The sequence below is a fragment of the Syngnathus floridae genome, chromosome 6 (assembly GCF_059516105.1).
Source record: "Syngnathus floridae isolate MCC-2025c chromosome 6, RoL_Sflo_1.0, whole genome shotgun sequence".
In the NCBI taxonomy this organism is placed as follows: Eukaryota; Metazoa; Chordata; class Actinopteri; order Syngnathiformes; family Syngnathidae; genus Syngnathus; species Syngnathus floridae.
In genome coordinates this window covers 6,078,068-6,105,602 of record NC_142418.1, presented here as the reverse complement: position 1 = coordinate 6,105,602, position 27,535 = coordinate 6,078,068, and the positions used below count along the sequence as shown (strand labels likewise).

The 27,535-nt window shown below is 40.3% G+C and overlaps 2 protein-coding genes across 3 annotated transcripts; both read left to right on the top strand.

The window, feature by feature from the left end:
* The first annotated feature begins 494 nt into the window (after positions 1 to 494).
* LOC148396136 (tetraspanin-18B-like) lies at positions 495 to 20,214 on the top strand. Its single transcript, XM_088379245.1, has 9 exons — positions 495 to 800; positions 14,077 to 14,162; positions 16,899 to 16,997; positions 17,280 to 17,474; positions 18,266 to 18,340; positions 18,427 to 18,525; positions 18,629 to 18,802; positions 19,108 to 19,191; positions 19,437 to 20,214. Exons 2-9 carry the CDS (start codon positions 14,160 to 14,162, stop codon positions 19,488 to 19,490), a joined length of 783 nt encoding a protein of 260 aa, XP_088235371.1. The 5' UTR covers positions 495 to 800; positions 14,077 to 14,159; the 3' UTR covers positions 19,491 to 20,214.
* A 1,094-nt stretch (positions 20,215 to 21,308) lies between these two features.
* LOC148396135 (tetraspanin-18-like) lies at positions 21,309 to 26,447 on the top strand. 2 transcript variants are annotated; one of them, XM_088379244.1, is made up of 10 exons: positions 21,309 to 21,435; positions 21,501 to 21,535; positions 22,300 to 22,386; positions 22,855 to 22,953; positions 23,191 to 23,379; positions 23,919 to 23,993; positions 24,091 to 24,192; positions 24,322 to 24,429; positions 24,653 to 24,736; positions 25,011 to 26,447. In XM_088379244.1, the coding sequence occupies exons 3-10, from the start codon at positions 22,303 to 22,305 to the stop codon at positions 25,071 to 25,073; spliced, it is 804 nt and encodes a 267-aa protein (XP_088235370.1). In that variant the 5' UTR covers positions 21,309 to 21,435; positions 21,501 to 21,535; positions 22,300 to 22,302; the 3' UTR covers positions 25,074 to 26,447. The 2 variants fall into 2 exon arrangements, with proteins under 2 accessions (XP_088235370.1, XP_088235369.1); XM_088379243.1 differs by having other exon boundaries at positions 21,367 to 21,535.
* Positions 26,448 to 27,535: the final 1,088 nt, after the last annotated feature.

Genomic DNA, 27,535 nt, shown 5'->3' with positions numbered 1-27,535 from the left:
ACTTTCCCAAATATCTTACGAAATTCATTGATTATGTTATTCACAGACAATGGGTGGAAATGAAGCCAAAAATTCCCAGACGCTAGCAGGTAAAAAATAAAAAGGCATTTTGTGTGAATGTGGGTGTCACCTGTAGTTTAAGTTGTAATATCACCAATCACCACTTGAGGGCAGATGTGTGGTTGAGGTGTGTTCTGGATTATACTGCCCCTTTGAGAATAAATCCAAAATTTATTTATTTTTGCACATTTGTAATGATATATAGGGAACACATATTACTGTAGCTCTATATTAAAATTTTGAGTGATATTATTTTGGTTTGGAAAAAAAAAAAGGTCTTCTGTTATCTGCAAAACCCACGCAAGCATAACAGAACACACAAACTCTAGAATTTCTGGTCCAGCTCTTGTTTTAATAGGTACTGGTGCTGAAGGGTAGCCAAAGAAGTGTCCGGTGGGTGTAGGTCTTCCACTCCCCCCCGAGCCGAGGAAGGTGGCCCTAGGGGCGGGGACTACATCGGAGACGCTCGGGCTCGCTGGATGATCCTCTTCAGCCTCTCAGCTCTCTCAGACTTCGTGCAACACTTTACATAGCAACACTTTGCGTCTCCACGCCACGGTGCTTGCTGTTGTTGTGCTTGCAAAGGCTCTCTCAGCGTGGATTTCAATAGTCAGAGCAGTCCGTTGGACATTTGAACTTGTCACGTCTTTTAGTTTTTACGCGACGTGCAAACAGGAGGCAGTTTGTTGCGTGATATTTACGCCAGAAAGAAAGCTACAGCTCAATGATTCGGCTCTAAGGTAAAACATGCATTTTGTGTCTTCTACATTTAAATGTTCAAATCTTCCTTTAAAAGTGCTGCTTGTGTGGGAATTTATTTGCAACACGCGTTGCCTTGTTTACTTTACTTATTCTTTAAACCACATTATCTCTTGACGTTAAGTCCTATGAACCTGTTGTTTTGTTGGGGAGGAATTATTTGGAGTAAATAAATGTGCTAAATGTATCCACCATTCTCTTGTACAATATAATGACATCTCATTTGAGCTGTGACTTTCTGTTTTCTGAAAGAAAAAGTTAATTTCTTAATTCAGGTGTGACAATTAGTCAATGACTAATCATCAAATGAATCAATTATTATATTTGATCATTGATTAATCATTTAGCTACCCTTATATAAACTGTCCAAATGCTGCCGATATAATCCAATTTTTATAGTCTTACATGAAGGTGGACTGATTTTACCTTTGTGTTGAATCAAAACAAATCAGCTTTCACTTTTGAAAACAATTCTCAACATTTTTCGTATTTTCTGGCATGTTTTGCCTATTTTCTGGCAGTAGTAGTGAATAGAGCTAAAATTGTTCAGCAAACTGTTCTTAATATTTAGAGTACACAGATAAAAATCTCTACACTGTAAACGACAACCACAACATATTGTTCAATGAATACTCCTTTGGCAGTGTTGATCAGTATTATCTTTTGTAAGTGTATTTTTTTTGTCTGTTGTTGTTCTGTGATGTGGATTTGTGGCTGTGTTTGCGTCTGGCTGTCTGTCTCCCCCAAGCTGTCATCTTTCCCACGGGCTCCGGCCTGACCAACGCTGTCTGCTGACATCTTTGGGGTCAGCACGTTCATGATTGTGATGCTACGGTTTTGCTGGAGGGCATTGGCATGAGTGTCCCATCGCATCCATCAGGGAAGCAGGCATTATGCCCCACCCAAAAAAAAAAAAAGCATGCCATCCCATCATGATGGTCACAGCAGCAAGTAATGAAGAAAAAAAAGCCAGATTTCGTCCTCTCCCGGTACCAAAGAAATTGTTTTTGCAGTTGGAGCTAAATGTTCATTGAAATAGCAGCAACAAAGCAGCAAAGTGAGACCTCAGGGAGTGATATACACAATGGGGCTACAAATCAGTGCAGTCGTAGATGTTTTGGTCGCTGGGACGCATGTTTACATTTCTGGAGGCTTTGGCTTATTGCTTGTGGCTACACACACTGGCTGACCTGCAAAATAGTGCTACATTTCTAAATCACTTGATAAGAGAACTATTCATTGAATTAAGTGTTCATTATTGGCAAGATAGTGTTTCAAATGAAGTGAGATCGGCAATGTTGCAGAATCACACTAAAAATGCATCTTCGCAAGTATGTTGCAGTAACAGCTGGAAATAAGATCCGGTTTCACCCGAGGAGATTAGCACCATGGGAACAATTAACACAAACCAGTGTCCAGTTTGTGTGTCTCTGTCTTTTGCGCATGCATGAATTCAACCTACATAACATAGCCCAACAGATTGGACCAACTGGTTCCTGTCACAATCGTTGAGCTGATTTGTTTTGCGACTTTGTGTCTATGCGGTGGAGCTCGTTGGTTCCTCAGTGACAGGGAGACAACTGTGGCGTCAATGGAGAGAAAGGAACTCATAGACTGCATACAGAGGCGTTTTTGTTCACGTGAACATTTGTGTCGTCAGAAAGAAAATGCAAAAGAAGCAGCCGTATTGATGCTCCTGTAGCAGCTGCCAATGCCGATGAGTAAGCTCTGCCTGAAGCTTTTTTTTTTTTTTTTTTATTCCCTCATGAGTTTGATTCACATGAGTTGTTCAAATACAAAGAATGATGTTTGTAAAGCTACATTTTCATTCATAGGAAAAATCATAGCGAGCGGCATCAATGCATGGCCAAAACACCCCAAACACAATTTGGAAGATGAATCAAGTTACACAATCATCTATTTTTGTGCACCATTTTGAATGTTGTGAGGATGAACAGATAAATCTATGGTCAACCAAAAGAAGACAAAGAAGGATTTTTTTTTTTTTTAAATACCTGTTGTTGGTGCCTGTCAAGTGGTATTTGTTTTGCCTACACGAAGTGGCAGAACGCCTGGTGTGGGATTGGTGCAGTCATTTTAATAGTCCCTTTGATAACGTGTTGCTCTCACTCACACATTCCCCAGAACAAGTGTGGAAAGTCGCTTGCAGTGAAAACAAACGCACGGTGAGGGAAGTGCGCCTTTGCTGATCGCATGCCATCGACGTTAGCGTTAATGCGTTTGCCGACAGTCGGTTCAGTACATCATTTTGGCAAAAAAGGCCTGAAGAATCAGTCTGCTCCACATGGTCGATTGCGCTTTCCTAGCACTTTTCATCCTCTTTTTTTTTTTTTTTAGTTTGTCTGATTTGCTTGCTAATGAGCGTGCAGACTTGGCAAGTCATCTGATCACTGGCACAGATTTCATATCCATCTGCCTCTCCTGCATGAAGTCATCTTTCCTCCTATTCCGTGTCTGCGCCCTGGCTCAGAGCGCAGGTTTCGAGCAATATGGCGGTTGGGCCGTCACGCCGCGCTTGCCCTCGCCTGCATCAGCAAGTCGCCCGCAGAGAGCGCGGATCTAAATGGAGTATCTATTGGCTCAATGAGAAAATTGCTTTTCTCGATTGCTGGAGGACCCTTCATTTAATGTGCGCGGCACACTGGCCACAGCTAGTAATGGCTTCAGCATCTTTGTTGTCCGCAGACATGAGTAAATGAAATTTGCTTTTCAGCTGGGAGAAATCATTTACTCTCAGAAAAGTGAAATATTCTTCTTGAAGCATCACTATCTAATGGCCATAAGCGCTTTGTTGACAGACTTGCATATGAAATATTATGCTTTTGAATGGGGATGGTCGAGAAACAATATCAGGTATCGGACCGATACCGGCCTTATTTAAAGACACTACGCTGCCTATACAAGTCACCGATAATTTACGGCTCCATTTTTTTCTGTATAATTGACACAAATTTGTGACCAAAAAAACAAAACAATCAAAGGATCTAGACACACCGTTGCATGTTCCTCCCCTTGCGTGTAAACATACGAACCAGGAAGCGACGGTTGACCTCAGCCGAGGGCAGCTGGCAGCCCCCCAAATTGACAGAGCAGGAAGCTGAGCAGCCGCTTCCTCTTTATCACAAGGAAACAGGTTTGCCTGTTTTGGGCTCAACCACTGAATTCTTGGCTCTTATCTTGCCTGTGCTCTATTTCCCTCAATAATGGTCAAGCTTAGCAGGTAATGAGGTAAAAGGTAGCTTTCAGACAAGCTGGCCTTCACAGATAGCAACTTCTCCAACAGCGTTCTACACATTTCACCTCCCCTCAGGATGTGGAAACCACCTCCATCTTGTAATCCCATAGGCTCATTCCACCAAACGTCATTTTTGAAGTGGCCAAAGTATAGTTTTTTCAAAAGTGCCAAAGGCTGTAAGGGTTGCTATCTTGGTCATCACTGAGAGTTGAGATGCTACAATGAGCTCCTCCTACCTTCTGATTCTGCCACAGCTCAGACGGTGCTTTAATGCGTAGTGTCCATCTGTCATACAGTGCCAACGTGAGGTTATCCCTCTGACATCATCAGAGCAAGAGGATCTATGAAGCATCATTTTGGGATACGCCAGAAGGAAAAAAAACACATACACAGTGCTGCCTCATGTTGCAAAAGCTCCATGGCTGCTTTTTGTTGTTTCAAGGAGTTGAGCATGAAGCAGCTGTTAGTTCCTCTCTAGTTTGCTTTATCGTGTTAGCAATATGATGATTCTGTTGTTTATGAAAGCCATGCAGAGCATTGTGTGCGAATTGGGAATATGGATAAAGAAAGCGTCAGTTTGTTTGCATATTAGACAAACATAGACACACGCCTGGGTGCTTTCACTTGTTGCAGCACCTTCTTTGTCTCCGCTTGTCAGACCTTTTTATTGATGATACTGTGAGGCCCGAGTGTGTTTTTGCAGCCTCTCCCCGTGACTCACTGGACCATGATGCTTTTCTCCTTTCCTGACTCAGGCATTTCTCCCATGAAATGAGAAACTCCCAGTTTCTGGTCTTTCAGCAGTTTCCAAGCTTTTTTGTCTTTTTGTTCCATTCCCGAATACTTCTTCTTAACACATGACCGTAATAGCAGAATATAGATCTCGGCTGGCGTGCAACTGTCCAATAGAAGACAGTTCGATATGGAGCTGGATACTTGGAGCACGATACCATTCAAAGAGATTTTAAAGTGGAATGTTATATTACCGTATTGGCCCGAATATAAGACGACCCCCTCTTTTTCAAGACTCAAGTTTGAGAAAATACTTTTTGAACACTAAATTTAATTCAAATCATGCAAAAACTGTCTGTCACATCTGAATAGCTGAACATTTAAATATGTAAACTAAAGTGCAATCACATTTGTAAATGAATGGCTTCTGGTTTTTCCATTTTCTGTTATCTCTTCTCTTTTCTCTATTTTCTTCTCTTTTCTTTCTTACCGCTATTTTTTATTTTTCTTCTTCATGTTACCGCTATTTTTATTTTTATTCTTCGTGACAGGGATTCGCTTTGGCCTGGGGAGTTAAGTTCAGCATTTGCTTTAAAAGTATCTGGCGCCATCTAGCGTTGTGAATGGGTGTAATGTCTAGATCCCAAATGTTATTATTTCAATGCAAAAAACACCGTCTTATATTCGGGCCAATACGGTACATTATATTATAACATAGCATAGCATAGCATAGCATAGCATAGCATAGCATAGCATAGCATAGCATATTAGCCACATTCACTTACTGTTGTGGTATGCTATTCAGTGGACCGTATGAGATGTTGAACAAATGAAATGCATGTTATGTGTTGTTAAAGGTAGCTCATTAATTGTTTGGCGACCCTGAGGGTGCCGTAATATATGGCCGCAGAGTGGTCTGTTTGTTGGTATGTGTGACACAAACTTGTTTTCTAGGGCTGCTTTTGGAGCCTGGCTGAATTACAGAGTACCTCCAAGAGATTTATTTTGAGCATGATATGGGTTTTCAACCCAGTCTGCTAATGACACGCTGCCTTTCCAGTCTGTGATAACCATGCAAACCTCGAGTACGTGACCTTGCCTGAACGTATGTGTGTGTGCGTGTCGATTCAGTATACATAGTGGTGCCTTGAAAAAGGATATTTCTCTCATCAATTGTGATGAAAATTTAAACCAATTGATTGTCTACATATTTTTATATACTTTGGTGACTGCTGCTTTGTGCCCCTTTTGTAGCCCACACACATCTACGATGTAAGCGCCGGTGAGATTCCAACAATGAACCAGTGCCTCCCACAGGAAGCGACTTAGCTCAAATCTAATGTGGGTTCACTGTCAGCAGCAACGGCATCAAGGGAGACGATTGGCGTTTGATTTTGGCAGAACTCCACAGCATGATCCAATAATAATCTTTGTGGTATCTGAGTACATAGGCCAAATAATGAGCTCGCCTCTGTATGGCTCACAAGCCGGGAAGCGAGCGACTTGTTGTTTTCTCCCACCTTGTTAAAGAATAAGAAACGAGAAATAGAAGCTAATAAGTCAACATCGGTATGTTTGCACAGAAAGTCTCTTGTATTGCTCTGGTGACATCTCGGAGCGACTCTAAGATTGATCACAAGTCATTCCACCACATTGGTCGACCTCGATTTTTTATTTGTATGAAAAAAATTGCCACTTTAACCAAGGACAAGATATGTGTCTATTTTGTAATCCAACAATTGTGCAGAAGAATATAACACTGTTATTCCAACTTCAAACTGCTCCACTATAGTAAACATTTTCCAAAATTCCCTCCACACATTAATCCACATTATACAGCTGAGCTATTTGTGCCTTAGAACGTTCTACTCCTGTTATGCCGTTATTCTCTTTGCATAAACAAGCAAAACAGCTCAGTGATGGGCCCTTTAGGCAGTGGTTGTAAAAATATTTTTTTTCTCACTCCTTTCACTGCTCATGCACAACCGCATCATGACACCTAATGTGCTCTTAATATTTGAAGCATTTCTCTATACCTGCTTTCGCACACCACACGCTCCAAACAAACGCTGATGTCAAAATTTTGTTGCACTCTTCCTCAAAAGAGGAAACAATTAGCTGGCAAAGCGCAAACCCACCCCCTCTTTGCCTCATCATTTTTTCATATTTCTTTATGAAAATTTCAACACAGCGCTGCTTTAAAAGCTTGCCAGTCAAGACAACATTTATGGGTCAGTGCATTAAAGCAAGGCCTCTCCTCTGGGCAACCAGTCGGTCAATGTGCGGCATTTAATAAAGGCAGTGGATCGTTCCCACAAGGAATTGTGAAAAGACTTGATTTTTTTTTTTTTTTTTTTTTTTTTTTACCCTGGAAGGCAGAAGCAAAAATTGAAGTTGTCTTTCATATTTATCATCGCAGACAGAATTTTCTTAGATAGCGGGAGAACTGAAGGTGTCCTTACTGTAATATCTTTTTGGGAAGATGGATGTGCTCGCTGCTCTGGATGTCTTCCAATAATTTGTCATTGGTCCCAGTTGAGGACGAGGAGGCTGCTGCAAAGTCGTCCTCGTTCATTTTCAGCACCTTTGAACCACTTGGGCATTGCTCCAAGAGATGAATACAAAAATAGACCAACCTTCGCTTGAGTTAGACGACATGGTCCAAGATAGCGCATTTGCATTTTTATTCCTCACGTTGCTCATGGAGCAACATCAAGACACTCTGAGGATAATCGCATCCTCATATCGTAATCGATTGAAAATCTTATGCCGATAAACATCAGGTATGAAAATAGATATTTTGTCAAAGTGACTGATTACCAAATTAATTCTATCAAAAGCATCAAAGAAATATTGAGCAAATGTTGTGATCCATGACCAACGTACATTTACTTATCTCTGCAGGCAGTTTGAAATTGGACTTTTTTTTTTTTTTTTTTAACAAGGAACAGATGTCTCCCTTCAGACCATTTTTTCAAGGAAGGTTTCGTTACATTCTCCCCCCTCTCTCGCTGCAGTCTATAGTGCAAGCTTTCAGAAAACCTCTTCAGATGATACGCTGCGTGTACATATTTGTTCTGTTGCCTTTGGCGTCAACTTCAGGTCTGTTGTTCCTCCAAGAAATATGACACACTGCAGACAGATGGAGAGTTGTGAAAGTTCAAAATCAAAACCATTTCACAGCATCTCCTTTGGGTCGTCTACGGAGCATTTTATCGGAATTGTTATTTTCAATCTCCTTTTGTTTACAGTAAATCTCATTTTATGCTAATCAGCATGCGATGCTGCACATTTTCGTTTTAGTGGGAAACTTTTTTGTTATTAATAGTTCAGAAAAAACACTCTCACAAGTGGCCTACCTCATATTCCCGACATAATGGAAGTAACATGAGCTTTTTTTTGGCATGAGAGCCACCTGTGAATGGTTAAATAAGCATAAGGATCAGTAATGCATTTCATCATAAATAACCCGTCTGTGGTCAGTCCTGCGGTCCCGCTGCACTCGTAAAATGTGCTGTTTGTTTACAACTGCCGCGGTTGAGTGCTTCGCTCATAATTTCATCACAAACTCCGATGAATCCTCAAGACAGCATCAACTCAAGCAAGACACTTGTCATCACCTCCCCTAGAGGATGTGATATTACTATTTGCAAGGTGTGTTTTGTGTTTTTTCGTTCGGATTACGACTGTGAACGCGCCCCTTTAACTCTTTGCCGCCCCTTTAACTCTTTGCCGGGTTTCACAGTCATGATACTGTTTATTTATTTGAGCTATTTTATTATTATTATTATTAACCTATCTATTTAATCTAATCAGATCTTCCTCTTTCTCTCTTTTGTTGTCGTTTTTGTCATGTCCGATGTTAGTATTGTCTCTGTTGATTTACGTATTTAACTGCTGGCAACTGAATTGATCGATCGATTGATCTGTCTGTCTGTCTGTCTGTCTGAGACAATCTATCTAATCAAAGGTAATCATTTCTGCTAGGTTTTGCCTCACCCGTGTTACCTCGTTGGGCTCTTTCCAATCAAATCAATCGCGACACGATTGTCACCGATTCATCACGTTTTGCGGTGTAAACTACTATTGACTTGTGTTTCTGAGGGCATAAAATCCCGGTTGGCTTCCAAGCAGCTCAGTTTCCTTCCTCCCGCCTATCTTTCTGCAGTCTCTCACATAAATCAATGTGATGTAATTGCATGAAGTCCTTTTCCCACAGCTCAGGCCCGGAGGCAAGGGAATCTCGAGGAGAGAGTGTCTCAGTGTGGCCAGTTAACCTTAAACTCCCTCCCGATTCCCAAGACTAAACTCCCACTCCAAAGATTTAATTTAGATGCTTAAATATCTCTTTGCAAACTGTTTTATTTGGTGGGGTTGATGTATTCTTTTTAAGCCAAAGGCCAGACGAGGTTCTCACAGTTGCTGCTCTCTGTTTACATTTGACTAATACACTCTAAAGATCAGCAGATGAGATCTAATTTCTTTGAGTGCTTTTTGTGTTGAGCCAAGCAAGATTTCTCCTGACGTCTCCATCATTGGCGGCACTCCCTGCCCGCCTGATGCACTGCATTTTTGCAACTTTGTTCAATGGAAAGTGTCCAACCGCATTTCTTTCCATCCTGGCTTTCTTCTGGGAGGCTTTTATGCTGTTGATTTCTTGTCAAAGAATATCTTTTAGCGCTTCATCCACGCTACACTTAATTTGAGAAAAGTTGTGTGGAAATCCTTGCAATTGAGTTTTTTTTTTTTTTTCCAGTTAGCAGCTCATTACTCAGAGTTCAGAGGGTAAAATAACCCTGCAATTTTCAGGATTTTTTTCCCCCTTTAACAAGCTGTCCAAATCCATATGCACTTATTAACCGGGGAAAATAATAGAATTAGGAAAATAATCAGTTCCAGGGTCATGTAATTATCCACCGACCATCCGAGAGATGATGACCACTTGCATGTTGGGTGGGTGGGACGATTCCTCAATTAATCAGTGAAATTATCAACACAATCATTTGTGACAGTTAATAATTCAATGCCATTAAGAGCTAAAATTAGGCTCTGAATTCACAGTATTTTTTATTTTATTTTTTTTAATCACGTATTCACAGTATCCCCACTGCCCAGTGTTGTAGCGGGCTGGCTAACCGCATCGGCTATGTGGCGGCCATGTTAGCTAGGGCACCTGTCCAATCAAAAGCAATGTGTGGACACTGAAAATAGTGTGTGCTCTCAATATTTAACATTTGTAAAAGCCTTCAATGTACCGGCATTCTTGGTCTTTTGTTTTCCTTGCCGTCCATACATGGAATGTATTGTTGACAACCTTGACTCAACTAGCTTAGCGTTGCCATCGACGCACATGACGCTACCTGTCCATGTTAAAAATGTAATGAGTAATAACGACATCATGGTTGATGGATAATTGGAAAGCTGAGATAATTTTCCTTTTGATCAAAACCTAATTTCTGAAATACTGGTCACCGTGACTTGTTTTTCTATGCTCGCTCACATATTCGACAATGCTTGTGACTCATTTGCCCTGTTGCGTCTACTTTATTGAGTTTGTCACACTGTGTTACCCGCTATCATCACTGACACCAAAAACAAGCAGACACAAGTGTTCTGGTTTGTTTTGCTTTATGACGGGATGGCAGTCTGTAGCTCCCTCTGGGTTGAGGAAATGATCCAGATGCGAAGCTTCTGGCTCTCGTAACCCAGAGGGACACCTGCTCGCTGCTCCTGTGCAACCCCCCCGACTTTTCTCTACACACTAGCCATTCATCTTCCCTGTGCCGTTGCCTTCTCTTACTAGCACCTTTTCTGCGCAGTAAATTGTGTTTTGGATCAGTTAACGTATTGAGTTTTCCAAGCTTTTAACCTATTGATGGCTTGAACTTGGCTATTATTGGCCAACATTGCAAATTCCTGAGTAGCATGTTACAATATGTACAAAAAAATGAGACCACTCGCAAGATTCAATATAATACACCATGAAAAACTAAAAATGATTTGCTTTGATCGATGGCGCCAGTACACATTTAAGGATATGTTTTGTGCATTATTGTGCACTATGTCTTACAGAGAGCTCAATGTTTTGGTTTCTTTCTTTAGCGACATGATAAGACTCAGTACTGGAAGAAACAATTACTATGAGCCACCTTATTTCAAAGCTGCCGTGTTATTTTCTCTACACCGGCAGTGGAAAACATCCTGAGGGAAGATCGTCTGCTAACGTCATTATGCAGTCAACCTGGATCCACGTTGCCAGAGTCTTGAGCTTTTCTGGGCTTAAGGACGTAATGCTGGTGGAAATTGTTGTTGTGTGGCTGCACGTCAGCTGGAAGGGTTTCGAACAGGGGAAGTCCGTGTACAAACTGTTGGGAGTTAACACCCCCCCACCCCCTCTGGGTATGCAAGAATGAACTCCTACCTCAGTTTGCAAGGCTGAACTGCTGGTATCCTTGTTGTGTTTTTGTAACCCTCGGTAAAAAGCCTTGCTCTTAATTGTGTCCCAAGGGGCCCGCAGCTTGCAGTATTCACAACCTTTCCTGTCCCGCTCGGAATCCGACCGCCTTCATTCAGTCCTCCCCAATTGGACAGGTCTTTTCTCTTTAATTACTCCGCTCCAGAGTATAGTTTTCATTGCGTCCTCAGGCCCCTCTCAGACAAGAGAGCTCGACAATTTCGGTGAAAGTTGGAGGTGATAATTAAAGTTATACAGTGGGTCCCTAGAAAGACACTAAAACACGCTAATTGCTAAAGCTATCGTCCATGCCTTTTTTTCTGGGAACATCACTGCTGCCAACATGGATGAATTAACAATGAGTTGTAATTGTTTCTATAGCTTGGCGCTTTAGTAGCTTTATCCCTGGTAGTTGACTCCCTCCAGGGACAAGCAATGATTGGGCAGCATCATCACTCTCATTAAAGTAAGTGTTCTGAAGATATATGGCTGCCGGCATGTGCCCTCTTTATTCCTCTAATGAGAGCATGATGTATATGAAACTGTGTCAGGAGATCACTGGAGATCATTGTCAAGAGCTGACACTTCTTCTTTGTACTAGGGCTTGAAACTATATTAAATAAAGGTTTAGTAGCCTATATGAGAAGTGATTATTGCTTTTATTGGGAAGATTTGTCAACACTGGAAGTGAAGTCATGTGTTAAGCATTAATGGGAAAATGCACATCCACATTTTGTCCACATCCTTTGCACAGAGGAAGAGTTGCAGACTCCAACTCCTTTGCTGTTCTCTGACCTTTGACAAGGTTGACTGCCACATTGACAGGATGATGTGTCTCATGAAGACAAAGGAGGGAAAAAAACCCACTAGTGACTTGATGGGACATAGACAATGTGGGCTGTGACTCACAAAGTCTTCAACTTCCTCTGGAGGGAAATAAATGAGAAAATGAATATCCTTTTTGCATTATTTTTGATGAACACTTAGGCCTATGACAATTCTTAATTGTATTTTATTGTTGCTTGTTAAATATAGAATATTGGACATTGCAGTGGCATGCTGAGAACTTGGAAGATTTGAATGAACCAAGAATGTAGTATATGCGTATCTCTGTGGCTTTGATCATACAATAGCACTTTGCGTGTCAGATTTTTATTAGGACATATGACTACATACAGATCTTGATGCATCCCATGTTGCTGATTTATATATAAACCAGATGTCTGTGATGCAATAGTAATGTCAGCGCTTGAAATAACATCAGAGTGAAATCAATTAGTAACTGCCTTGATGATTAAATTCCTCACAGCGCTTGTGATGTGAGATGGATTCGCTGGGAAAAAATAAAAAGCCATTTGAAGAGGAAGCCTTTTCGCGCGCTGCTTTGCGGAACCCTCCTCGGTTTGGCCTTTATCGTCTTCCTCGAGGGGCTCGTCCTATTGTTGTGCTTTTGCAACCGTCTACGCTGATCTTTCTTCTTGCCCCCATAACTGATTCAATGAGACGCCGCTATCCGATTGGTGCTTCGTTTTCCCGGGAAAAAAAGGTTTCCATGGAAACCAACAAATAATGCAGACCCTCTCCAGTGTTGCTCTCCTCTCGCTAATAGCCTTCTAAACAGGCGCAGGGGAGAGAGGAGCTCTACAACAGGCTTCATTGTGCCATTTGGCCACCCCTCGTGCTTGCAGTCGGATTATCCGCATCATGATCATTATTTACCTACTTTCTGCTTTTCTCATAATCCAACACAAAACGACAACAAATGACCATACTGTTTTTGGTTAGCTAGTATAAATGGATCAGATGCAACATCGTGACCAGTTGCACAATCAAATGAGATCTAAAAGCTGTATTACAAAATAAATTCTTTGGTAAAGATAATAATGCTCATTACTAGTACGCACAGATATACCGATACCAAGTAACCGATACCACTTTTTAATTCGTAACATTTGTATTAAACCAATAAGAGATTATTTTAAAGAAAACCTTTTTTGTTGTCTGTGTGAGAATGTGTGCGCACTGGCTGGTTCTCAGCATCATATCTGACAACCACGCCATGCAACTGGAGGCAACTTTTGCTGAGTAGCTGTCAGTGCTTTGAAAGCGACATGTGGCGCTGACTATTTTTTGCACGGCAAGGCTGGAATAGAAGCAGGCAAAGTGACTAGCATCACTAGATCATTATTTCCTTCTGGGAGATACGTGTGGGACCCCAGTTGGGGAAACAGGGAAAAGTTTAAAGCGTTTATGCTCATTAGGGATGCTGGCTCGAAGACGTGGCCTATAGTGACAGTTAAAGTGAGCGGTGCGTGTGAAATAAAGTATGGCAGTGTACTTGTGGTGAATTATGCATGAGCTCAGACGCTCATCAAGGTCACACCAGAAGCTACGTGTTCTGGGTCTTCTAATAACTGTAATTATCAAAGTAAGAAGACCTTGAGGTATGATATAAAACTTCCACCTGCGCAGGTTTGGATGAATGAACTTAAAAGGTATTTTGGTACATTATGTCCAATTATAAATCTGCCTTCCAGCCCAGGAGAGAATTATTATGCGAGATAAAGCAGCACTGGAGTCCCACATTAGCGTTCTACTGGGAGCGAGTTCCTTCATCTATTATGAATGCATTCTGAGTCATTTGAAGTGTCCTAGAATTTGATTCTGTTTTCTCAAGCTCAACATTTTGGTTGGGTTTCAAATGAATTTCACAGTCTACAAATGTGTCCCTTTTTTTTTCCTCCTCGCTTGTCTCTTTTTGTTTGTCTCATTATGTTGGCGCTGACCTCTGCTTCTTTCATTGTTCTCCCTACAGTCCATGAAAACAGGAGCGGCACCAATCCCTGAGAGACGGCGGCAACTTCACCTGAACAAAAGACAAGGCATCAAGAGACAGACATGGTAGGCTGATATAAATCAGCCGAGTTTTTTTCTCACACATCCCAGATTCCTTGCTTGAAACAGTTTATTTTACGCAAACATATCGTGAGAAGTTGAAATCCAACGTTTACTCACATTGTAGTCGTGCTGCATCAAAAAAGTTTCTTGATACTCACATACACTTGTATCTCACGTACTTATTGCTTTAAAAGTGTTTGTTATTGTGGCTGAGGGGCAAAATATGACATTGTTGGATCATCTTGTATTCATTCTGTGTACGAGTCACGGTGAGAAAAATAGCACAAAGACCACAGGGGGAAAAAACCTACTGATTACATCGAAAGGTGGGGAGCGAGAAGCAAGTCTGGCTTCTTTTTTTTTTTTGGGCGCCATCACAGCAAACCAACGCTGCTCTTTGATGGTTTCTGATTTGCATTGACATTTGGAACATTAGTATTCCAAGCATGTCTGAGAGGCCGACATATATTGATGGAGAGGTGAAAGGGGAGTTCAGACCAAGATATGCTTTCTGTAATCACTTCTTGCATATACAACCTTAGAACTACTGGGTTAAAATTTGGACCAACCAAAGAGGTTCGGTCAATTTGACCCAATTTGTTGTTTTTTTTGTAAAACATTCAAATTTTTTTTGTGTTAAAAAAAAAAAAGAAAAAGGAAGTTGGGGCGTTTTTATTCTGGCAATTATAGTTGTTCAAAGAAATGTACACTTCTGGTAGGTGTAATTTTTAACCCAAATTGCTCCAAATTGGGTTAGAAATTGGGTTGCATTTGCAAAAATATGACCGTGGAGTAGAGCGGTCACTATCAAATATTTTTAGAATTGATGAGTACGTCGACCATTACTGTTTATTAACCAATTTTTTATTTTTTTTTGGTAGTATTTAGTGATTATAAAACAAGCAATATTACACAAATAGGATTCTTGGTTGTTTTTTTTCCCAAAGGTAAAGCAGATGTTTGAAAAATGACTTATTTTGATCAAAGACAAAAAAAAAAAATCAGTCAGGCCGGCATAGCTGTCAGAATGTGTTTGACTCGGCTCGCCTTTGTTTTGCAACAGGAACTAGTGCTAAGTGGAGATGCCAAACACAGCACTGCAGACAAAGGCCACTATCGCACCCATTCTGGGTTGCCGTGGAGACCAGCCACTTTAACCGAGAGCTCGTTACTTTCTTTTGTCCTAAAAAATAACCTCAGATGGAATTTACAAAATTGTATTAGAGTCCAAGTGAAGGGATCACATGGTGTTGACAGCGGTTGGCGTCTTTTCATCTTGAGTGACATGAGGACATGTGTAGTTTGACCTCCTCAGCGTGTTCAGGCTCCTCATTGTTTTTTGTACTGCACAACATGAGTTGGTTTGCGGTTCAGCGGTTTTGTCCCATCTTTGAATTGTAATTTTGAGGCTCTTTTCACAGGAAAAAAAAAAAATCACACTATAGTGGTTATTTTGTTGATGCGTCAACACTTTGTTGTTGAGTTAGGATCGTGGATTATTTATACATGCTTTGAGAAATGCTAAATACTAGCATTAATGAAAAATTGTGGCCCATCCCTGCTTTAAGGTCTTCCGGGGTTGAAGCTCTGCTGTGTTGTGTATTTATAATAACAAATGTGTTATCCTGATCTACTCCTACAGACTATATGGCATCACTGGAGGATAGTGGGCGGCCATGCAGGACTTGAAGAAAAACAAAAATAAAGGCATAAGCAGAAGCCAGAGTGCGGACAAATATCCCCCTTGTCGTCACAACACCTCACATCATTCACCATTTCTTTTCTATTGAGTTCTAACTCATTTAACTGGAAAGCCCCGACAGCAGTGCGTCCTTACAAGAGGCCGTGGGAAATGCTCCAACTGAGTGCAGCCAGAGTGCATGGCAGAAGCGATTATGTGTTTATAGTGTCCTTGTTGCGCATGCCTTCGCAGAAGCTCATGGAGCATGTGTCTTGCTATCGACCCGGGGTCTACACGCCTTGTTTGTGTCTTTCATCAAGCAAATCATGGCTTCGACACAATTAAATTGACTCAATTTCATTAAATTGGTGTTCAAATTATGTTCTTCCACTAGTTTGGACGTTTTAGATAAGAACTGACCGATTATGCTCTTAAGGTTCTGTTTAATCTGTCAACTGGGATTTACGATAACCATGAACCTTTCATGTAGATTTCAACTGTATCATATTTTTTACACCGATTGTCGTTATCAGGGTTGCAAGTTTTGTCCAGAGCACCAGGGTGACATTTTGTGTAGATATTGAGATGCAGCCCCTCCTCTCTCCTTTATCTCCCGCTACAAATAATACAATCATGCTTTGGATTGACAGTAGAAAGCAGGGAGGATAAAAGAAGCCCTCCTCCTTGACACCTTTTGTGTGAGCGTAATGTATGCAAATCTCAATTTAGCCCCCATGTGCCCTCATTACGCTTTTCAGCAGGGCTTAAGACAGAAAAGGGGGTAATTAAAACCCATCTCATGTAATAAGGCAGTTGGTTGGCCTCAGAGAAACGCCCACAAGGTGATCAATACCTGAGCATATCATTATGATTTAGAGGAGGCGTTTAACTGCAGCTCTAAATCAATTTCCTCTGCGTTAAGCCTTCAAGCTCCTCTCAACCTGTTCATCCACATCTGTAATGTTGAGTGGACAGAATTCAGATATAGACAATGGGAGTGAACAAGTGAATTGTAAAAGTGGGGCAGGCTCTATCGCTGAAGTTTGTTTGATTAACAGGGCCATGGCGAGGCTTCAGCACGAGGGACGACGGTCATGACGGGCGACTGCGTAACATGCGTCAAATACCTCATGTTGATCTTCAACACCTTCCTTGTTGTAAGTATTTTTCATCTCCAACCATGTGAAGTCAGTTTAGAGAATGAAGACCCCGGTGAATAACTGTTTGACGGTAGCCACATTTGCATTTTAATAATCTTGATCTTAACTGAACACTGCATCTGATTAATCTTTTATCTTAGTCTTTATTCTTGTGCCAAAATAAAATAGATAATAGACATCCTCCATTGTTGTTCTCTTATGCAGTACCAGTGTTTCCATGAGATTCTAACATTACAACTTTCTGTCTCCTTCAACTGCCCCGACACATCCCTCTGTCAGATGGCAGGGTGTTTCCTCCTCGGTGTGGGATTGTTGGTGTTGTTTGGAACGGCAGTGTTGAGTGAAATGCTGATGCAACACCCCGTGTTGTCAAAAACCGTCTTTGCCATACTGGGCATCGGAGCCTTGCTCTTCCTACTGGGCTTCGTGGGCTGCTGCGGAGCCCTCCGTGAAAATAGGTGTCTGCTCTTCTTTGTAAGTACATGACGTCGGTATGACGGACATGCTGTTATGTTCTCAAGTTACTCTTTATACCAGAAAACCAACTCATAGTCCAACAAAATAAAATGTGATTAAATTGGCCAATAGAGGAGTCCACTTATTTGGTGCTTTGTCAGCGCTTTACAAAGCCTTTTTTTAAATTTTTTATTTATTTATTTTTTTTTATACATATGTATTGAATCCAAGTTTCACTTCAACCTATGGAAGAGTTACTTTTCAGTTCAGAATAGTTCCTTTTAACCAGCTGGGACCCTGGTAGAATTCTGTACAACCATTTCTGTTACACCGTACCAGCTTCGCACTAGCTAGCGCTAAACTAGCTGCGAAGTTCCTCTTTCTGGGGTCCAGGTTGACAAACTGCCTTCATTTGTGATATGGCAATGAAACTGCCTTCATTTCTGATACGGCATGAAAGTAATTGGGTTCGTTGACTGCCTAATAGTTTAACGTAAAGCTACATTAGCTGGCTAACTATTCCCGCCTGCCTTGTGCACTCCCCACCTACCATACCAGTCAAAGGTTTGGGAACACTTTCAAATTCAAATGTGTACCCACAGGCGTGACCTTCAATCGGGTACACTGGGAAAATATTGAAGCAGAACACCTGCTATGGTCTCTTGATCTGGTTTCAGTTGGGATGTTTTGCATTTGGCCATGGCTCGTTGACGTTGAGTGAAGAAGCAGATATTGGTCAGAAGATTTTTTTTGTGACTGCAGTTCAATTGTCTGTCTTGACTTGCCGCTATTCTCTTGTCTTGTTGCAGTTCTTCATGCTCATCTTCGTGGTCTTTATAGCAGAGCTGGCTGCCGGGGTTTGGGCCTACACGCAGCGTCAAAAGGTAAGTTAAAATATCGATCTCATTTTCTTATTTTATAAAATGATAAACCTGTATATCTTTGGTGATTCATGTTCTCTCTACTTTAGTTCTTTGTTGAAGATTTACAAAAAGAGATGCGGGAAAAGTATCAGGGCTATGCGCCCGATGACAAGTATTCTACAATATGGAATAAATGGATGGTTCAAGTAAGTGCAGAACGCAGGTCACTACCAGTCATATTTTTTAGATTACAAGCCTGAGCAAAACAGTAATAATTGCTTGTGTTGTACTCCTTTTGTCTCATTTCAGCATGAGTGCTGTGGCATAAATGGAATAGAAGATTTTGAGGGCAGTCTGTTTCGTAGGAAATACAATCACACAGTCCCAACAGCTTGCTGCCTGCAGCGTAGCCCGGCCGGGAATTTAGAGCATGCTGATATGGATAAATGCCTTAATGGCTCGCAAGATCATATCAACGCACAGGTACGTTCTGATGTCTGTCCCTTGTCCAGATCAGTTCCACTTGAATTGCAATAATATTGAAGTGAATGATGTCACACCAGGTTTGTGATTTGTCAAATCCATCCCATCATTCCATTCCTTTGTCCATCGATGTGCTTGATATAAGATAATCTGTCATTGTCAATTGTGATTTGTCAAATCCATCCCATCATTCCATTCCTTTGTCCATCGATGTGCTTGATATAAGATAATCTGTCATTGTCAGTCACAATCTTGCAAATTTGCAGCTTTATTGATCTCTTGCGCTGTCCTTTGTGTGCCCACAGGGTTGTTATAAAGCAGGCTTCAAAACCTATGAACTTTACCTCTATTTAGCAGGAGCGTTGTTCATTCTGGTGCTCACCTTTGAGGTATGGAGACATTTTAGTTTCTTTCAGCTTTATCTTTTGCTGTGTGCTGAAGCTTTTTTCTAGATTTTTTTTTTAATGAGCAAATGTCTACTGATCCAAGTGTGGAAAGCTCGCCATCTAGTGGTGGTCCAAAGCACATTTGATGAAGCTCACTTGTTTAAAGTCCAGCTGTCACTTCCGCATTTGTTGATACACTGCAGGTTTCAGTATTGTGTGTGTTAAAGTGCATCTGTTCTTTTCTTCAGCTTCTCGCCATGTCCGTGGCTATGTGCCTCTTCAGGGGACTCCAATCCATGTAGTCTGTTTGGATCTTTTCTTTTCCAAGGAAAAATAGGGAATATGCAAGGAAGAAGAAAATCAACACTTTGGAATTGTTATTGAACTCATTTTCTATTTGAAATTGTTTAGTTGGGGTAGCAAAAAAAAAAAAAAAAGTTCTTAAAATGATTGTACTTCACAGCTGGACTTTTGAGGTACTGGGTGACACAGTAATACATGTACTGGCCCACAAAAGAAAAAGTGGGATATGGAAGATAAAGCTGATGTAAAAAGATTTTGTGTTCAGTGGAAAGTGTCATTTGTGGACCAGGTCTTACACAGACTGGGTATAAAGTAGACTGGACATGAGTACCAGATGAACCCTTAGCAGAAGGCACTGCACTGACTTTTGGATGAAGAATATTTATATGAAGTAAATCTGGCTGAAGTGTTTCAGATGGCTGTGACCCTTCCCCTTTGTTACTGTGCATAGTGACGCGGTCCTTCCACGTGCCCTTTTCACAGCCACGTTTCTAGTATGCTGTATTATACTGTATACGCTCTGTAGGTGAGTGTGTGTACATACTTGATGCATTTTTCAAATGTGTGTAAACTATTTTGTGAGCATGTGAGCTTCACGACCCTCGCGGACTTGAACGTCAACGTGATTTGAAATTTCTGTTTATATGGCTACTCTTTCACCATTATGTGATTTTAAGTGTTTGTGTATGCATTTGATCTTTAATAAATGGCATTGGAAATAAACTATTGTCCCTTTATTATATTGTTTTATGATTTTATGTGGAAAGTACTTTGAATAGTTTACCCCAATGACTCTCATGCATTTTTAAATAAACTGTCGACGGTGTTTATGATTTTTTTTTTTGAATGATGTTGTGTGCTTTTGGTTTGGTATTGGCCACGAGAGCAACCTTGACAGATTCAATATACAGAGGTGGGCTGTGAGTTTTTGACTGCAGCCTTCTGTGCCCACTAAGGCGTGAGCTCCACTCATGGAGGAGTCATGAGCCATGTCTGCCATCTAGCGGTAAACAAATGCTGCTGCGGTTTAAAATACACATTTAATCCAAAACAACCATCATACACTTGATCGCCTTTTTCTCACTATGTGCAGCTTCACTCCTCAAGCTTCTGCATCCGAGTCCTTCTATACTTCTAATGCAAAATAAATTACATTTCAAACCTAGAAAAATAAATATTTCGTTGTGACCGATCGGTCGGTAACACGTCCGTTCACGTTGTATCAGTTGTGACAAAGTTTCTGATCCTTAATGCTTCGTCCTTTTGCTATAGGTTCATTGTGAGAAAAAAAAATCTGCGATGTAGTGAAACCGCGATAAACGAAACGCGGAGTAGCACTGTATTTCTTTCCGCCACAAGAGCCCAACTTCTTGCCATTTTTTTGGCGTCTTTACTTGCTGCGCCTAAATAATGAAGATGGGATTTTAATTGAGCTGAAGGGTGACCTGGCACGTGAGTGTTTGCCCATACCGGAGAGGTTAGATGAGAGAACACTTCAATGTAGAAACACATTTGATTAGTCCCACGGGTCAAATTGGAAGATCCAATCTTTGCGCTGATGATTATTTGTAATGCACCATCATGCTCAAGATGAAGTCGCCAGGTTGCTGCCGCTAAAACGGGTGACACGGCCCCCTTGTATTTTTCATACATCCACACAAACGGTTGTATTGGTGACGTAATTGGCACGCCCTGGTGTCCCCCCAAACGCACGCGCGCGCGTGTTGACTGTGTTTTCCCCCATTATTCAACCTGGCAAAGCGCACGCGGGCTGTGAACGTCAAACGGATGAATGACCTAAGTTGGCACGCACACTGAACGTTTTTTTTCATTGCCCTCAAGACGACAATACTGACGTTTTGCCACACGTCGTCACATCTTCCGACCTTTACCACTGGTAGCCAGCACTTGTACGGAGTTGACCTCATCTGCTGCTACCCGGAAGTACGTCTTTTGGAGTCTCCAAATCTTGGTCGTCTTTTAAACTGTAATTACATTGTGTTTTGCAGCACAAGGTGTTTGCAGACAGAGGTTGGACAACTTCGTAAGTATGACAAATGGCCGTTTGAATAGCAAGTATTCAACCAATTAACACGGTGTCCACGTTGCAATAGTCGCGTGCAATTGATTCAACAAGTAGTTTCAAGTTGACTTTGGCGGAACGAGCTGATGCTACTTTCCCTGCAATTTTAAGGTTCTCTCGACCGCCACGCTGCTTTGTACAGTGAACATTTAAATCAAACTTTTTTTCTCCCAAGTTTCATTCTGCAATATGCATAGAAAACTGCATTTTCATACTCTTTGTTGAAAAGCAGTGCAAAAATTCCATGTTTTCTCTAACGCGATAAATTATTTTTAGTAATAATAAATTAACTATCGACAATCCGGTAGAAATATATTTGGTCATTCATAATAATGTCATATAAAAATATCATGAGGTTTGTATAGTCTCAGTCAATGAAGGAAACGTTGCAGCTCACAATAAAAGATGAGTTTGCCACCCTTCCAAAAGTAAACAGCTGTTTTTGTATTTGGGGGAGGAGCTAAAAGTTGCTCAATATTGGCAGACTGAGATTGGCATGGCTGGGTATGCAATGCTGTGACATTATCATAGGCCACAACTCAATTTGAATTCTAATGTGCAGCTGTAACACTTAAGTGCTGGACCCACAATAAAATAATAATACCATGATGAGAATACCCCAACAAAATATTCTCCAATGAAAATATGCCATTACTACCTCATCTATATGAAAAGTAGAGTGCCTTTAGCTTGCTAAACAAGAGGCTCTTTCTATCCGACAACAGAAGATGCGCACTCGCGTAGAGCCTGCCTCTTATGGAAGCCAAATGGAGTCTCACAGACAATTCCCACCCCCACGGACCTACAGTAAGGTAAGTGAACACACTGTCACCAAACAACCACCAGAGGTGGCTACGTAAGTAAATTTCATCAGTACCTTAGTCGAACAACCTGTGTGTGTGTGTGTGTGTGTGTGTGTGTGTGTGTGTGTGTGTGTGTGTGTGTGTGTGTGTGTGTGTGTGTGTGTGTGTGTGAGAGAGAGAGAGAGAGAGAGAGAGAGAGAGAGAGAGAGAGAGAGAGAGAGAGAGAGAGAGAGAGAGAGAGAGAGAGAGGCCAAAGTATGGCAAAGCATCACAAATGTCCTGTGTGTCTGTTAGTCATTTTTGCTGTACAGGTAAGACTGCGTGGGTTTTTAATTTTTTTTTTAATTATGTATATTTTCTCAGCAGACGCATTTTCGTGTCGCTGACTTTGGAGTGCATAAACAAATTAGCACCCCTGGAAGATTTTTGCTGCATTGTTTAAGTGGCATGTTTGTTTTTTGTTTGTTTGATTGACAGGAGCATCCAGGGACTCCAGCACGACGAGGGACAAACATGTCGGGTGACTTGATGTCATGCGTCAAGTACACCATGATAATCATGAATTCCTTTTTTGTTGTAAGTATTTGTCATTTCTCTTTTTCTTTGAGTAAGGTTGATGTGAGTAAAGTCAGACTCCGGTGACTGGCCAACGGCCACATTTGTATTTTTCTGGCACAAAAGACTGGATGATAAGACAACTTCCATTGTTGGTCAAGTGTGGATTTTATCCAGTGTTTCAATGAGTTCCTAATGCGTCATTTTCTGTCTGCCTAACTGAGCCTACTCCACATTTTTTTTTTTTTTTTTGGTCAGCTGGTAGGTGTTTTAGTCATCGGTGTAGCATTGTTGATCCTGTTGGGCACAAAATCACTGGGTCTATTTCTGGAGGAACACAGCTTCAATCACATCTACTTTTTCATGGTCATTGGAGCCTTTCTCTTCATCCTGGGCTTCTTAGGCTGCGCCGGAGCCCTCCGTGAAAGTAGAAGCCTGGTTTTTGTTGTAAGTACATGACATTAATATGATAAATCTGTGCTAGTGCTCAACCATGTGGGGAAATCTGTCATTTTGATTTTGTTCAGTATACATTTTTTGCTTTTCGGAATCTGTGTCCCTGTTATGCCACAAACTTTTTTTCTGTGCAACAGCTGCCACTGTTATACAATTGTTATAATACAGTATATATAGTGATATTAAATGGTGTCCCTGTTATGCCACAAAGGTCTTTTTCTGTGCAACAGCTGCCAATTGTTATAATACAGTATATGTAATGATATTAAATGGTTTATGTTATTCACAAGAAGCAAAGAAGCCAAGCAATAGCTGAATGAATTTGTTCAATGAATTTATTGAAAATGCGCTATTCCCAAAACGGGACATCTTCCAATGATTAGTAGTTGTTGTTTTTTTAATATCTTTTTTGGGATGGTTTGAGAAACATTTACATGTGTACAATCTTTGAACTGTTTTAAAATATACTTTTGTTTGATTGTTATGTTATGATTGTCTTTACTCGCGGCTGTTCTTTTGTGATGTTGCAGTATTTCATTCTTCTCGGCATCCTCTTCTTAGCAGAGCTAAGTGCAGGCGTTTTTACCTTCCTCAGATGGGATGCGGTAAGCTCCAGTATATCGTGGTTACCATTTTTATTTTTGGTCAAATGGTGATATCAAATGTCTTTGCCTTACACTGTATGTTCTATACTTGTTTCAGTTCAGTAACGAAACGTTGAAAACCAGGCTTCTCAAAGAATTTAATATCGAGGTTGATAGACCATCTCGCTTCTCAAAAGTGTGGCGGGACGTTATGACCGAGGTAAGTCCCATGTGGAAAAATGCCATATACTCAACAAACAGTAACTTGGATTTATGACATAGATTACAAGGCAGACCAAACCAATACAGTCTTAAATGCACCTGTTGTACTCTTGTCATCTCATTTCAGTTCCAATGTTGCGGCGTAAATGGCCCTATTGATTTTGTAAAACCACCACTACCCTGCTGCAAACTGAAAGAAGTAATTAATTGCACTCAGGAAAGTGCCTATGAAAAGGTACTTAATGACCTGTTCAATTTTCACACCACATGTCAATTCCCATTTTTTTTGTCATATGCAACATGTATCTTTTTTTTTTTTTCCATGCAAAAAGAAGAGTGCAATTCAGGTTTTTCTAGAACAGGCCCGCGGGCTACTCGTGTGATACTCGGGGTGCACTACTCTGATCTTTGCGGTTTATTGATCCTTTGCTACAATGTCGTTCATTGTGTGTTCACAGGGTTGTATGGAGATAGTCTATGATCGCTACAAAAATTTCATCTTTATAGCAGGAGCATTGATGATTCTGGTGTTGATCTTTGAGGTACGATGGTATCATAGTTTGTCTTTCAGCCGTGTCTTTTGCTAAAACCGATTTAATTTTCTAAAAAAAAAAAAAAGCCAAACCTGGTACCAATTTAGTTTTCCAAAATATGGTTAAATGTGAATGTTATCAAAGTCTTTAATGTGGAAAGCTCACTATCTGGTAGTGGTCATCCACAAAAGACAAATTTCATGACTTGATTCACATTTTTTTGATGATGGTGTTGTGTATGAAATGATCCACATGTTAAAAATGCAACTCTTCTTTTCTTCAGCTTGTTTCCCTGTCCATCTCTATGTGCCTCTTCAGGGGACTCCGGCCTCTCCGGACTCTGTAGTCTATTTCGACTTGTTTTTATCTTTTGTTTTTCCCCCGAGGGAAAAAAAAGGGAATCTTTAAGGAATGAAGAAATCAAGAATTTTAGATATATTGAACTCATTTCAATTGTTTGTTTGGAGTTTAAAAAAATCCATTGTTAAAATAGCTGTACTTTGCAGCTGGACTTTATTGGGTTATCAAGTAATCCATGTACTTGCACACATCAGAGAAAGTTGGATATCGGAGCCAAAGCTGATGTAAAAAGGTCTTGCGCAGGTCTTGCGCAAACGAGGTTTAAAATAGAGTGGACGTGCGACTCAGATGAACCCATAGCAGAAGTACTATGCTGGCTTTTGAATGAAAAATGTTTAAACATGTACATTTTGCTATTATTTATTAATTATTGAACCAGTTTGTCCAATGCGTTCAGTTCACATTCACCGGTATTTTGAAATGGTTCAAATGTTTTGCCAGCACAGTAGAGCAGTATCCCTTTTTATCGTCCACAAATAAGTATCCAAACATTGAATACGGCATTAACATAGAATATAAATAAATCAGGGCCTATTATATACCCTTGAGGTACCCCATTAGTCACCTTTTAGTAGCTAGGTTCTTCTGTCATTTAAGTAAACATTGACAAGCAAGTCGACTTCTGTGCCTACCCTCTTATACCATTCACACTATTATTTATATTTTTTTATTCGTGTACGATCAAGTTTAGATCTATAAAGACATTGACTGCATATTCTTTACCACGCCCACACATTTCTTATTGGCAGTGAGGTCTTTTTTTTTTTTTTTAAACCATATTGATAGTCGCTTAAAAGATTGTTTCTCAATGAATGTATCTATGTGAATACTTTAACTAGAGGTTACAAACATATGTAAATCAAGTTACAAATATATGTATATGAATGTATTATAGTTTCTGTACCCTTTACTAACACCATGTCAATATCAAAACATTTTTTATTTTCTATTTTATTATCATATAAAGGATTAATGAATGTCGAGGATGAATTTTATTGAATATACTTTGCTATTTTAGATGTATTTTGTGACTCAGGAATTCCTTTAGCTAAGCTGTTAAGGGTGTGTCCTAATGTGCACTTTGGCTGCGCTACTCTATCACTGTCTATAGTAACACAGTCCTTGCGGAGGATTTTTTTTTTCAGCCACTCTTCTATGATGCTGTATTTTACTGTATATGCTCAGTGTTTACATTGTGGATGCAGTTTTCAAATGTGAACTATTGTGAGCTTATAGCTCTTAAAGGACCATGTCAACATGATATCAGTTTGTTTATATGGTTTGTCTTTTACTGCTGTCATTTTAGGCATTAAAATGCTCGTGTATGCATTTGATCCTTAATAAATGGCATTCGAAATAACCTATTTTGTCCCCTTATGCCCTCCAGTGGGCAATGTTATAGACTAGGACAAACTGCAGGTGAGAAATAGTTTTTAATTCTAATAGGTGAATTTGAAAGATGTAACTTGCAATACTCAAACTTTTTAAAGGGCATTTATCTTGTAATAATTTGTTTAAATATACGTTTGATATAGATCCTCGGAAAAAAATTGGATTTGCTGTTGAGACAAATAAGAACTACTTTTTTTCATCTACTGAACGCTCAGTGCCTTCAACTCGTCTAAAATAGGTTTCATTTAACATAAAAATGAACTCATTAAATTGACTGAAAAAAATCTACTAATTGAAATGAAGAATTTAAGAATATATTTAAAAAGAAAAAAAAACTCATAAACCCATAAGAAAATATGTATCTCAACACTTGGGGGCGGCATCTCCCCTCTTGGTACGTTACAATTCTGTCTTCCTGTTCAAAGCCCAGCAGCACGTTCTTTTCGAATTCTTCCAAGGTACTTCACCAGAGCGTCATTCCAGAAATTGAGAATTTAGGCACCGCGTAAAGGGGGAAAAAGACAACTTTTGAAGATAAACGCTAAACAGTTAATCAGTCAACCACCACATGTGCTAAATCCAGCTCAATCAACGGTTGGCATCTTTTAACTCAGATATTTCATTTGTACTGTCTTATATTGTTTTTGTACACTCATGTTTTGATAAAACCCAGTTTCATAAAGCCTATATATAATCTTCAATTCGTTCTATTTTGTTTTAATAATTTTAGAATTTGAAAGTCATCTTGTTTTGACAGCAAACACCATGAGAGCATTTGTTCACCTGAACGGAGTACACCACACATTGTAACACCTTTTTTTTCCCTTCAAATTCCTTCTCCTATTCAAAGTAACGTCTAATAAAAGCCCTTAGAAAATGTTTAACACCCTGCCCCCTCTTAAAGAATTTATGTTCGATTTGTGTACTTCTTTGCTACAGAGAAGACTTGTATCACCACATCTCTTCTTTCCTCATAAAAATTCCAAACAGGGGGAGCCGATGAGATGCAGTTTGTTTTAGCCCCCTGTTTGGAGAGGAAACTTTCATTGCTTGATG